The sequence below is a fragment of the Teleopsis dalmanni genome, chromosome 1, assembly GCF_002237135.1.
Source record: "Teleopsis dalmanni isolate 2A chromosome 1, ASM223713v2, whole genome shotgun sequence".
Taxonomy (NCBI): domain Eukaryota; kingdom Metazoa; phylum Arthropoda; class Insecta; order Diptera; family Diopsidae; genus Teleopsis; species Teleopsis dalmanni.
In genome coordinates, this window is record NC_051846.1 from 54,907,105 (window position 1) to 54,921,103 (window position 13,999).

The following is a 13,999-nucleotide window of genomic DNA, read 5'->3' on the forward strand; positions in this document are numbered from 1 at the left end:
TTTTATTTTCTAAGAATTAAAATAAAGCCAGATAATAAATAATAAAGTAAAATAAAATTCACTAAATAATTATAATTCAGTGAATTTTATTTCATTTAATTTTTAATGATAAAATTATTATTTTATTTTTTTTTGCCCTGTTTTTACAGGGCACTGGACCATAGGACGGCATAAATGTAGACTTGACCTACCCTGTGGTTTCTCCTGTAATGCTCTCGAAGAAAGGACACCAGAACACCTGATGTGTCTATGCCCAGGTTTGGCCAGAATTAGGCTTAAGTTTCTGGGGGCTTCCTTCTTCAACACACTCGGCGATATCTCTAGCATTATCATTGGCCAGATTCTTGCCTTCATAAATGCCTCTGGCTAGTTCTAGCTTGATTTTATGTCTACTATCCACTATTGCGAGGTTTTGTGGATTCAAGGTGGCTTTTTTTAGCTAATTGAGGAGAACTCGTTCCTAACTAATAACTAACTATGACTATACTATAGTAATAAACATAATCTGTTAATTCAATAAAAAATATATTTATATACACAATACTTTTTATATATTATAATTATTATTTAATGGGTTTATTTTAAATAAACTATTAAAAATATTATATAAAAAGAAAAGTAAATTTCACAATTTTTAATATTGTCATGTTCATCCCTCAGTAATTAGAATATTTTTACATACACACACTTCTCAATTTTTTTGCTCGCCATCAGCAACAATCTACACACACATATATAAATCACACTGCGATTTATATGCTGTGAGCTTTGAATTCTCATTCAGACATTGTGGATAAACTTTCTCATAAGAAATTTCTAGACGCAGCTAGAAAAGTAAAATTTGCCGGCATATATTTTTCTCTCTATTGTACATACACCCAGTAGAATAAACGAGCAACGTAGAGAAATTTCCAAATGTTAATAGAACAAAGAGTAGAAAGAGTACAAATGAGTATGCCATAATTTTCATGTTAACGGAATAGGTATAAATAGCCGGCTGCAGTGCCGCGCTTATCATTTACGTTTGAAAATTCAAACTGGAAAGTGAAGTGAAAAGTTTGTTGTCGTGCGGAAAATTTAAAATAAATTATTTTAATTCAAAATGCGTACGTTACCAATGATATTTCGTTTGGCTGATGAAATGATGTCGCGTCAAATGCAATCAGTATTTTCTTCACCATTTTATGAGAGTCCATTTGTATATCGTTTGGCGCCTTGGAATCACATCAGTCGCTTACAAAAAGAGGAAGAGTTACCAAAAGTTGGCAAAGATGGCTACCAAGTTTCCATAGATGTTGCACAATTTAAACCTAGCGAATTAAAGGTGAAAGTTTTAGAAGATTCCGTCATCGTAGAAGGAAAATATGAGAATCGCGAAGATGACCATGGTTTTTCATCAAGACAATTTGTTAGACGTTTCTTGTTGCCCAAAGGATACGATTCGAATAAAGTTATGTCAACACTATCATCTGATGGCTTACTAACTGTAAGTGTTCCTAAGCCACCTGCTATTGAAGATAAACCTGGTGCTCGGGAAGTTCCTATACAACAGACCGGTCCGGCTCATTTAAATGTTAAGGAAAATCCAGTTGAAGATAATGGAACTAAAAACGCTTCTTAGAATTAATTGTAAATTATGTTATATTCTTATATAACCAAATATACATATGTTATATGTTTAAAATTGAACTGAAGTAGTAATATTGAAAAATAGTTAAGTTTAAAATAAAAAAAAAATTAAAAATTTAATTTTGCTTTTATTTTTTAAAAAAAGTTTGTGGCGGAAAGTTTTTGAGTTTGTCTAGTAAAGTGGCTTATTTTGCTTTGTACTGCGTTGTGAAATTCATATTTTTGCTGTTTCGGAATCTTTAGAAATTCTACAAAAATTAATAATATTTTGGATAGGATTATTTTGATGCAAATATGTTCTAGATTATGACATTTTCAACAAAAAAATTTTTTAAAATTTCTTTTTAATATGATTTTACTATATAACTTTTTAAATATCCCTACATACTATATATGATTAATATTTCATTTGGAGTAACAAATAAATTATTTTAGTATTACATATTTCATGGAAAAAATTAGATTTTTTTAAAAAAAATACTAAGATGGATGAATATTTTATTCTGCATTTCATAAAACACACAAGTGCTAAGAACTTAAGAATGTCTGTCTAAAATCACAATACTAAAACAGCGAATTTGGTTTTTAGAAACACATCACTTACTGGATATGAAAATAATATTAATTAATATATTAGGGAATACTCAACAGAATTATGTTGGGATTCTGTGAACACTCAACAGAATTCTGTTGGGATTCTGTGAATACTTAATAGAATGCAGAGTTAAACTTGTTAAAAATCACAAATTCTTTTGTCACCAGTGACTGATATGCCACACTTCAAAGTCTGATATCATAAAAAACAAAAACAATTTACTCCAGTCAAGATAATAGAAATAACATCTATACAAATCACCCAAGTAATTACGTTTATAAGTGAGTGAAAGTGGATTAAATACTAATCCTAGGGTACATATATATGTTTTTGTGTTCTCTGCTAGTCCATCTCTATTATCTGTGTAAATCGAATTTTATTATAGGAATAGACAACAGTCTCATTTCATGGATAATTTATATCTTTAAATTTTAATTCCAAATTATAGGATAAATTTAAGCGTTCTTAAAGCTCTACTCTTAAGATATAGTTATCAAGATCTTTTAAAATATTTTTTAAAGCATGTTTTAGATAAGACCTATATGTGATTTCAACCTAAACGACCCAGCATGATGTCATATAGTACTACGCAACGTGCTATCAGAGCTCTCTATTTCTTATGTACTTTCAATCTGTAATGTACCGATTCAAAGATAAATATTGATAAACCCAAACTTCACTAAGAATTACTAAAAGTCTAACATAAATTTGTAGTTCAAATAGACAATGCTATATAAAATAGCTCTATTACCAACAAGGGCTATATTAAATAGTTAAGATAGAATATCCAATAAAATATACATTTTTATATATTAGCTTGTCCAATAAAATACAACTAGCCTAAATAATTATACATATATTAAAATCCGTGAAAGTAGTCCATTACATCTAATACGATTACAGCTAAAGGTTATTTAAATTTAAATGTATTTCCGAAGACCGAAGCCAATTTTCTTTAGCTTCAAGAAATGTAAACAAATGGTGATTCATGCTGTACTACGAGTGAAAAACATACAAATTGTGTTGAAAGAGTCCTATAAAAATACACTTAGAAGTTTTATCTCATCATATGTAGTTATAAAAATTTTCCCAAGATATTAATTACCATTTTAATACATTTATATTTTTACATAAAATTAACTTAAAATACTTAAGACTATACTCAACGTTTTATATATAAGCACAGAAGATACGTAGTATACTCTTCAAAGGTCTTCTCCGTGTTAAAAGTTCAAAACTAAGAATCAATATTTTGTTAACATTAATAGAGAAGAGAAAAAAAAATAAATTTTTAACTATATTTTTATCAAATTAGATGTATTACATAGTAAAAAATTAGTTCCTACTCCATTTGAAGAACAGTCAAACGAATACTTCTCAGTAATATATTTAAAGCATTTTATACAAAGTTCTTAAATTCGGATCGAAATCTGTTACATATGTAGTCGTCAAACGGAAAATAGTAATTCTACACTCTCATCTGTGTTCTCGGTCATACGAACATTGAAAGAAATAAAAATACAAGCATCCGCCTTGATGATTTACTGGAGGTATCCCTAGGGTTTCCTAGGGGTTTGTGTTTTCTTAGAAATCTTCACCTTGAATATTGTTTTTAATACTCATTGTAGAAGATTTGAAAACTTAAAGACACAATTAAGCATTTTCTTTGCAATTACCCAGCTTGGGGTTTCAGAAGATTTTAGGAAAGTACAACTCATTCGAAATAGAATTAATTGATATTTTTGATGCTCAATTCAAATTCAATGACTTTCAGTAAAGATTATGACTAAATCTTTTATTGAATTCTCGCAGAGCTTTGATGGAATCTGCTGTAATCACAAATTTCGGTTTAACTTATGTTAAACTTATGATCTTAAAATTATTTTTAAATCGAATATCATAATCGTTAACCCTTTTACCATATAAACGATCCTTACCAAAAATTTAGATTAAGTCTGTGATGATTCTGGTTCTAAAAATCGTGGAACTCACACATTAAAAGCACTTCTCATCATAATGGATTTTTAATATAAAATAAAATATGGGTTTTATAGAAAAATCTACCCGAATACAGAATATTACATACCAACAATTATTTTAATAAATATTCTTTGATTAAATAATTTTCAGTGTTTCATCTCAAAAGAATTTTTAAATTACATATAGATTCGATTATTTTATTGGAATTTTCTTAACAACTACTAGTAAACACCTTAACAGAATAAGACCTCGAAATAGCGGAATGAGTAGAGCATAGTTAACATAATTACATATTAATAACAAAATAAATATTGTTTATAATCGAAATAGTTACGTACTGCAGAATCAATTTCCATATTATAGTTTCACACATATTTAGTATGATGGGTGGTCTTTAATAATGGATTTTTTTACGATTATATTGAAGTAATGATGTCCTCATATATGGTACAATATAACACATAACATGATTTCAAAGTCCGAGTGTTTTACAAAATATGAGAAAATACATCGCAGTTTGATGCCATTGATACATTTAAAAAATATATAATAATTTAATATTACAGTGTATTACATGCTCTTTATATTTTTTTAAAGTGTCTATTTCTGCAAGAAAATTTTTATCTCGCCAAGAACGAGATGTAAAATCACGTCTATTGAGACAGTATAAAAGACGTGGAAGTTAAAGCAAACACTTTTATAAATTCTTTGAAAGCAGCTGCATGCATTAGTTTAAAATTTTATTTGCAATAATAAAATTAAATAAAAATATTTCTAAATATAAAATTTTAAAGCAAAAATGTCGCTTGTGCCAACAACGTATCGCGATCTTTCGCGTGAATTAGATCGACCACGTTATTATCCTCCTTACGATTTTAATTTGTATCCTTATTTATATGATGATCCGCGAGTTTGGTGGCCGTCAGATATATTGAAACCTATGGATGACCTCGTTACGCGGCGGGTACGCAATCAATTAATACGTTCATCTCCTCTTGATTGGAGCTATCCGATGCGGTGGCAAAATTATTATGCAGGTGAACGAGTTTATGTTGATGAAAAAAGATTTCAAGTGGATATTGATGTGCGCCAGTTTAAACCACACGAAATCGTTGTGAAAACCACTGATGATTATGTAATCGTCCAAGGTAATCATGAGAAAAGGAATGATGGAAATGGTTTAGTTGAACGGCACTTTGTGCGTAAATATCTACTGCCACGTGGATTTAATGCTAATGAAGTTATATCGGATCTGTCATCTGATGGTATACTAACCATTAAAGTTCCACCACCTCCACCAACTAAATACTATAGTCCTAATGAACGATTGGTTAGAGTACATGAAACTGGAAGATTGGCTTTGCCGTGGAAATAGGTCAACCCGTAAAGTTCACAATTTATATGTTATAAACCATCTGCATACCAGTTAAGACATATATAATTTAATATATATTTTTATAAGTACACTTTTGATTGTATTGCAAGTGCAAGTGCAAGTGCATTGATAAACTTTTCAGAATTAATATAATTGTATGGACCCAAGGTTAAATTATTCTAAATTTAGTAATGCAAAATTTACGGTACATCTACTTTTTGTACAAATTATAGTTCAATTAAAAAAAATATCTAAAAAAAAAATTCATTTATACATATATAAGTGTTTATGGTTGATAAATAAATAAAATTGCTATTGATGAATAAATAAAAAGTAGTTCTAATATATTTTTTTAACTACAAGTATGTATTTGTTGCAATATACAGATTTTTAAATCACCTATATTCATTAATACTAATAACAAAGGAATATTTTTTTAAATGATTTAGATATTAATATTGTATTTATTAAATTATTGCCTTTAATGAATTATATATAAGAACGATGGCTGTATAAACTTATTTTAGTAGATAAATTCAATTACTAAGGACCTTTCATAACACATCATATTGCTATGGTGAGATCTATGATGAGATATTGCTGTGGAGAGAACTATTATATATTTTTTAGCAAAAAAATGATACACACGGTCCGATGTATTTTAACAAGTTTTTACTTCAGTTTATTATCTATAGTAATGAATAATAAGAAAAGGAATATAGAATAATGACAGGCCAGAGTTGCCAGGCAATTAATTATTTAAAAAAGTACTTTACATAACAACAAGAACCATCATTAAATCTACAAAGCTTTGACAAATAAATGCAATAGTGAATGAAATAACTAACCTAACTAACTAACATGGACTAGCAAAATACAAAACAAAGAACAGGTCAAAACTTTTTGATGTTTTAAAGTCTTAGAAATTCTAAGAAGAGTACTAATTAGATCAAAGACTATATATGTGCTTGAGAAACCAATTGTAAGAACCAAGCTCATAAAAGTAGTGTTCAATGCAAACCAAACTTTCACGACCACGTTGTGAGACTACGACAGCACAACAATGCTTCAATACAGTTAAAATGATCAAGTCATGAACTATAAAGGGATACATAATATAACACGTAAAAATCAAAGCTGAGATGAGAGAAATATGTAATACTGAAGATCTTATACAATGGACTATGGTAAATAGAAACAGCATTAAGTTTAAAATAGGATCTCTTCAGTATTAAGATATACTAGAGTATGAAAAGTTCGAATTAGTATAATAATTTTATCAACGACTGTGTCCTTGAGAAACTAATTGTAAGAACCAAACTTATAAAAGTAGTGTTCAATGCAAATTCTATGATTAACAATACTAAAACATAGATGAAATGAATATCCCATAAACTATAAAAGGATACATAATATAGTATATAAGAATCAAAGCTGGGGAAAATACGTTATGCTAAAGATTTTAAATGATAGACTATGTTAAAGAGATACAATATAATGCCACAAGAAGGATTTCCTAAACAATGCCATGAATGCTAAACATCAATTAATCATTTATTTCTGATTCTTATACTTACTAATAAACGTAATATTATAACATTAGCTTATATTGAAATCAACATAACCATAAGATAATTATGGAGCTGCTGCCCCACCCGCCGTATTCACCAGACTTGGCTCCTTCCGACTACCATTTGTTTTCATCGATGGGACACGCATTGGAGCTGAGCAGCACTTTGATTCCTACGAAGGAGGTCGAAAATTGGGTGTCTGGTTGGTTTGCTTTAAAAGACGAACAATTTTTTGGCGTGGTATCCACAAATTGCCAGAAAGGTGGTCAAAATGTGTAGAAAGCAATGGCCAATACTTTGAATAAAATGTTTTTTACTTTTCTATTAATAATAAGTGTTTTATTTTCACCAAAAAACGCTCATTTCATACCGGTACACCTGGTATATTTTAATCAGAAGATAATACTGACTGATTCTGAATTATGTCGGTTTTTTATAGTTCCGCTTTCTAACTTCTCTCAATAGCTACGTTATTCATCTTTTTATTGAGAACACAACTAGTTTTATAGTTTCTGGTATAAAAACTTTTGAAATGAAATTAAAAGGATTAAATAATCTTAACAACAACAAAGTGTAATTAATTACTTTTTAAGGTGAGTAATTTCCAGCCCATAGGTCGCTCTATAGAGCGCTCTTCCTCCCTGTGCTTCTGTATGGCGCAGAAGCATGCACGTTATCACAGAATGATGAAGAAGCGCTGGGAGTGTTCGATAAAAAAGTTCTTCGTAAGATCTTTAGTCCTCTACTGCATACGAATGAATCATGAGCTGTACGAGCTTTATCACGACATTGATATAATTCAGCGAATTAACATCGCTTCCGGCTTCGCTGGCTTAGTCATGTCGTGAGTATGGATGAAGATGCTCCATCGAAACTGCGAAAAAGGTGTTTGAAGCAATAGTTGGCGGGAGAAGACGTAGTGGTAGACCGTGTCTCCAGTGGAATGATAAAGTTGATGGAGCAGTAACTGCACTTGATGTACGAGAATGGAGAAGGCGCGCACGCAACAGAGGCGCCTGAGGAGACATGCTGCGTTAGGCCGAAACTCGGTAACGGGTTGTTATGGCCAAATAATTAAGTAAGTAATTTCCAGCTGATATAGTCTGAAATAATCTAAATGATCGTTATAATATTCGTGTACTTTCATACCTTACATTACTTCAAGAAGAACTTTAAGACTCTATTCTTCCTCTTTTATATATAGAAATGGACTGTATGCATTTTTTTGACTCCATTGGTGTGCTTGACTTGTATTGACCTATTAAGTGCAAAATTATTCAAAAATAATTAATTCTAGTATTCGTTGAATTACTTTTTAATTAAAGACAAAACAAGACAGTTTAATGGGATTCTTCAGTACGTCGCATACTTTATTTATTGCAAAAATTTTATTATGCACTTTTCAGTACACATATGCGTGTATGTACCATAATTATTTAATAATACTACTACAAATATATTATAATCATATATATTTTTAACATTATTATGTAGTTGAATAAATCATTTATAAATTATTATATGTTCTTATATTTATAATAATAATATTTGTTTTCATTCATTATTTAATATTATGTGACTAAACCTGAAAAAATGCATTAATTTTAAAATAAAATTATAAAATAAAATTTTAATTAAAATAGGAATTGACGGTTGTTCGCACATGGCTGAACGTAACCCTTCTGCAATTATAGTCTTGTATGAGTTTTATTTGAATGTTCTTTTTGTCTCTCCTTCCTTTTCTTCACTTCTAGTTTAGTTGGCAACTTCTTCGGTTACAGCATTTCCATTTTCACACTGCTTTTTGGCCAAGAGCACTAATTCGTCTGCCATAGCTGTTTGCTTTGTGTCACCATCCACAACGGCAACAGCAGTCTCTTCATTTACTTGGCTTGCTGTTATAATACCGTCAACTACTGCTTTCTCAACAGCAACCTCCATATCAACGTCAGCGATAGCGGCAGCGGCAGCAACCTCAGTTGGAATGGCTGCAGCTGGAATATCAGTTGGTATGTCAGCAATGCCATTGTCAGTAGTATTATTGGTAGTGTTGGTTGTGGTGGTGGTAGTGGTGATGCTGCTGCTATCGTTACTGCCAATATTGTCAGTGTTCTCATTTTCTGTATTTGCTGTATCCTCAGCGGTAGTGGCAGCAGTCATGTCGGCGTCGGCGTCGGTGGCAGCGTCTGCTTCTGCGTCAACTTCACCATCAACGTCTGCTGGAGAATCGTTGACTTTATTGGAATTGAGTATTGCTTCTTCTTCAATGGGGGGTGGTGAGACAATTTTTTCTGGTTCAGTCTGTTCAACATCCATTTCATTGGATGTGCTGTTGATGTTGTTGGTATCACCATTTTGCTCATTTATCTCTTGTGGTTTTTGTTGTTGTTGCTGCTGCTGCTGCTGTTGTTGCTGCTGCTGTTGTTGCTGTTGATGTTGCTGCTTCTGCATATCTTTTGCTGGCTGTTGCAATGGAGTAGGAATAGAAGTTGTAACTGATGTTGCTGTTGTTGTGATTTTCGCCTGTTCTTTGCCCGGCGAATCTTTTACAGACGATTGGGTTGGTCCAGTCTGCTGTATGTCTATGATGCGTTCTAAGGGTTCATTACTTTTTGTTGGTGCTGGTGGTGGTGCCTTCACCGTAAGTATACCATCCGAAGATAAAGTCGAAAGCACTTCGTTAGGATCGTAACCTTTCGGTAGCATATATTTTCGTATAAAATGTCGTGAGATAACACCATGTCCATCCTCCTTCTCTTCATGACGTCCCTCGACAATAATGCAATTATCGATTGTCTTAACAGTTAACTCATTTGGTGAAAACTGCTTCACATTCATGCTTACTTGAAATCCATTTTTATTAACTACAGAATATGCCGATTTAGCTGACTGTGATATATCTTTATCACCAACAATATTAATTTCCTTTTCACTGTCGTTTAATTGAGCTACAGCAGACTTTCCACAGCAAAATTTATTGCGATTGTAAGGATGGTGACGCTGCTTTGTGCTGGGCAGACAACAGTATTGGGAAATAGTGCGAGGACGACGTAATTGATGATTTTGTTGTACACATTGCTGTTGGTGTACGTCATGGGGATAGATACCGAAGCAAAAGTCATCACTAACATCACCGGTACCAAAGCAGCGATTAATTTCATGTAGCTCATCAGCCAAATCCATTATAAATGGTATTAATGACATAATGGTGCTTTTTTTTTTTGTTTTGCAATTATTTATTTATTAATTGAGATTATATATGAAAAGAGTATTTGCTTGCTTTAAATGTAAAAGTGCAATGTGAACCCGTTTGAATGCAATCGACGCGTTATCCGTTGCCAACACACGCCCGATACGCGTTCTAACTGGTTTTCATATGATGGTAAATTGCTGAATTTTCGCCTTTTAAACCAGTTGACAGTGCTGAATGGAAAATCCAATGGAAGTCTTACTCTGCTCCTAGTAATATCCGCTTATAATGTTGCATTTTTTTATTTACAATCCAACAATCTAACAATCACACAAACAATGTAGAATCGTATGCAGATGCTGCTACGTTTAGGTAGAAAATCGATACTATGGAGTTGAACTAAACGCATGTTTGCAGTGCAACGTAGTGAGCAACCTTTGCGGCAGAGAAAAGTGGCATTGAAACAGATTTACTTATTCACACCAACAAGTACATTTTTGTTCATTGTAGCTATTCGCCTCATATGCAGATATTTCCCCACCTCGATATATTATTATTAAATTGTACAAATGTTTAAAAGTATCTACAAAAGGGTAATTAAAAATAACTTCTTGTATGTATGAATGTATGTATGTATATATATTTAAAAATATAAGCAAGTCTGTATAAATTTTTGCAAAAAAACAAAACCATTAAACTTTTCCAGGCAATATGAAAACATAAAATAGCAACGAATATGTACCACAATGCCCCGTACAAAACGAATTTACCGGCGAATAACCGGTCTTTGCAGGTTTGCTTCCTATATTTACTCACAAATACAAGAACAGCTGAGATACCGGCAAATATTTTCAATGCACAACAACAAAAAACAGCTGGTCGAACCGTGAAGCACAGCAGTTCTTGAATGTAAGCATGCGCAGAAAATCATATGTATGTAAATATAACAGAATGGAATGAATTGGAACTCCGTTTTCCTGCACGCACACAATACGCTCAAGTATTTCTACATACGCTTTTGCCGTAGTAGTGATGTCTGATTGGAATTGCACGCCTCGTTGCTTGCTACTACACACTCTACAGCTGACAGTGCAACATGCTCGCTTTGTCTGTCTCTGTCTCTATCTCTGTCTGCTACAAATTTCAATAGCTGATGATATTTGCATAGTAGTTTTTAGAGAGAAACTAAAAAACTAGTGGGATAGGTAAGAAGTATACATTTGCTATTAGATACTTAGAAGCCTTTGGATTTAAGCTATTTGTATGCACGTATATATGTATGTGTTTATTTTATGCATAAACTTTTTAGAGATATTAAAAATTATAATATTAGCAATAATATATGCATTAATTAATACAAATAGATATTTATGAATCAAATTCTCAACGCTATTGAAGGTATAAATAAATAAAATATTTATGTTATGTTTACATCAGATTTATTGAAAGAAGTTATTGTTAATTAGTTAAAGATTTTAATGAATTAAAAATATATTTTAAAAGATATAACGATTTACAAGATATATCTAATTACGTACTTTCCATACAATACCATACTAATGCTAATAGACTTAGTAAAGTGCAATTTTTTTTCTGATAAGCATATTTTGCCCAAATACCATTTTATATTCGAAGGCGAAACGCTAATCTATTATATATTGGATTCCTCAAAGAACAATCGACTATAACTAATAATCTTGATATTGAAAAATGTTTAGTACTTTATAAAGCAATGATTTGCTGAACAAAGATTTTATTTTTGAGTTCCCTACTCAAAAGGCATATCTACGGAGGTCGCGCTGCATCATTTGGTCAGCTAAATTGAAAACATCAGCTTTTGATATTACATCATATGAATTCATATCCAGAGTACTGGCCCGAAAAGATGCTATGTTGTGTGCCTGGTTACACAGCAATCAAAGGTAATGAGTCTGCCGACAGTCTTGCGAGGTCAGGAACTGCCATTCACATCTGTGGACCGGAGCTATATTGTGGATTATGTTGGGCTACAACTAGGTCTCTAAATGATATATGGTTTTCAGCCAAGAGAAGTCGCTATAGAGCTGAAGATATATTATTCGATGGTATAACGTCCATCTCTATTATACCTCAGGTAGATCTATACAGTAAAATAGTACTACCTATTTTGCTTCAAATCATAAGTTCCAAGACAAAATACCCTGTATCTCAATAAAGTTGAAACCATAACTTCTCTGATTCTACTTTACAACCGCGAGCACCATGTAGAGTCTACAGTTAAACTTATGTGACAGCCGTTTTCTCCCACTTTACCTCATACATCATCTATAACATTTCTTTCTGTTTTAGTTTGATTTGCTTTTGTTCTGTCTCACCTTAAATAGCTTGATTAGGTTTTTAAAGTAATTCCTTTTTTTAAAATTTAAGATTCGTTCCTTTTACAGAAAAACGACAGCAAAAAAGAAGATTATACTGTCTTTAACCAGTCTTTTAGGTAAATATTGTTATCACTTGTACAATATGCGTTATTTATATTCGCCGAAAAATATTTATTTTTTATGTTAGCACTTTTTATTATCATATTGCTCTAAATTTCATTATGCCTGTAGGGAATGTTAGCTCTCTCTGATATCGATAGGTACCAATAGGTCTATGTATGGGTTACAACCCGCCAGAATTGCTTACACTTGTATATTGTATTCTCTTCTTCGGTCCTGCCCAATAGCTGGAATGTGTTCCTAACGCATTTCTAAGAGGGCTATCGTAATGATGTTTGATGTTTCCATCCACCACAACAAAAAAAAATCAACAAAAAATAATTTTGGAGTGTTAAACATTGTGAAAGAACATTCTCCCTTTAATATATGTATTTTAAAAAGTATCTAATTAATTTAAAGTAATCATCTAAAAAGTTTTTATTAAGCTTTAAAAAAATTGGTTAAAACGAAAGACACAACTGATATACAATTAAAATGGCCTTTAAGTATTTGATTCCTCTCCACAACAGCTTCAGTCACCAAATCGATATCGATTAAACCAGGGCTGTCCAAAGCATGGCCCATGGGTCCCATGTGGCGTGCGGCTAATGTTTATGCGGTCCGTGACATGTTTTTCATTTACTATAATTAAGCAAATTTTCTTTTAGTGTGCTGGTAAAACCACATTATTTTATTTTTATGATATACCAAGTAAATGAATTTAAATTGATAAATTAATAAAACTAAATTTAATATTATAACCCTTTTTTATTTTTATCGAAAACAACTATGAACGTACATACATACATATGTATTTGTTTCTGTGACCCCCCAATCTATACAGTGATTGGTATTGGTCCGCGGTTGCATCTGCTCTGGACAGCCCTGGATTAAATATACAGGTTTCGTATAATAATATAATTGATCTACGTCATTATGTGATAATTTTAAACTATTAACAATATACATATCCATATGTATGTATATATATAAACCTTTTAATTTTGTGTTTCTTAAAATATTGCAATACAACAATTGAAATCCAATTGGAATATATAGAGCACCAAAGTATATAATATAACTTTATAAACGAAAATAAACTGTGAATGCTTATATACTTAAAAGTTCATTTACATATGTATATCATTTTTCCTTTGGACTTGGGTTCGTCATAATTGCATTTCGTATTTAAAATAGATTTTA

At 31.5% G+C, this 13,999-nt stretch overlaps 3 protein-coding genes across 3 annotated transcripts; 2 read left to right on the top strand and 1 right to left on the bottom strand.

Moving 5' to 3' along the window:
• Positions 1-1,009: 1,009 nt before the first annotated feature.
• Positions 1,010-1,694, top strand: LOC119668101 (heat shock protein 23-like). Its single transcript, XM_038077495.1, has one exon. It carries the CDS (start codon positions 1,103-1,105, stop codon positions 1,619-1,621), a length of 519 nt encoding a protein of 172 aa, XP_037933423.1. The 5' UTR covers positions 1,010-1,102; the 3' UTR covers positions 1,622-1,694.
• A 3,235-nt stretch (positions 1,695-4,929) lies between these two features.
• Positions 4,930-5,833, top strand: LOC119668165 (heat shock protein 27-like). Its single transcript, XM_038077601.1, has one exon. It carries the CDS (start codon positions 5,004-5,006, stop codon positions 5,577-5,579), a length of 576 nt encoding a protein of 191 aa, XP_037933529.1. The 5' UTR covers positions 4,930-5,003; the 3' UTR covers positions 5,580-5,833.
• A 2,656-nt stretch (positions 5,834-8,489) lies between these two features.
• Positions 8,490-10,535, bottom strand: LOC119668158 (heat shock protein 67B1-like). Its single transcript, XM_038077588.1, has one exon. It carries the CDS (start codon positions 10,352-10,354, stop codon positions 8,906-8,908), a length of 1,449 nt encoding a protein of 482 aa, XP_037933516.1. The 5' UTR covers positions 10,355-10,535; the 3' UTR covers positions 8,490-8,905.
• Between the last annotated feature and the right edge of the window lie 3,464 nt (positions 10,536-13,999).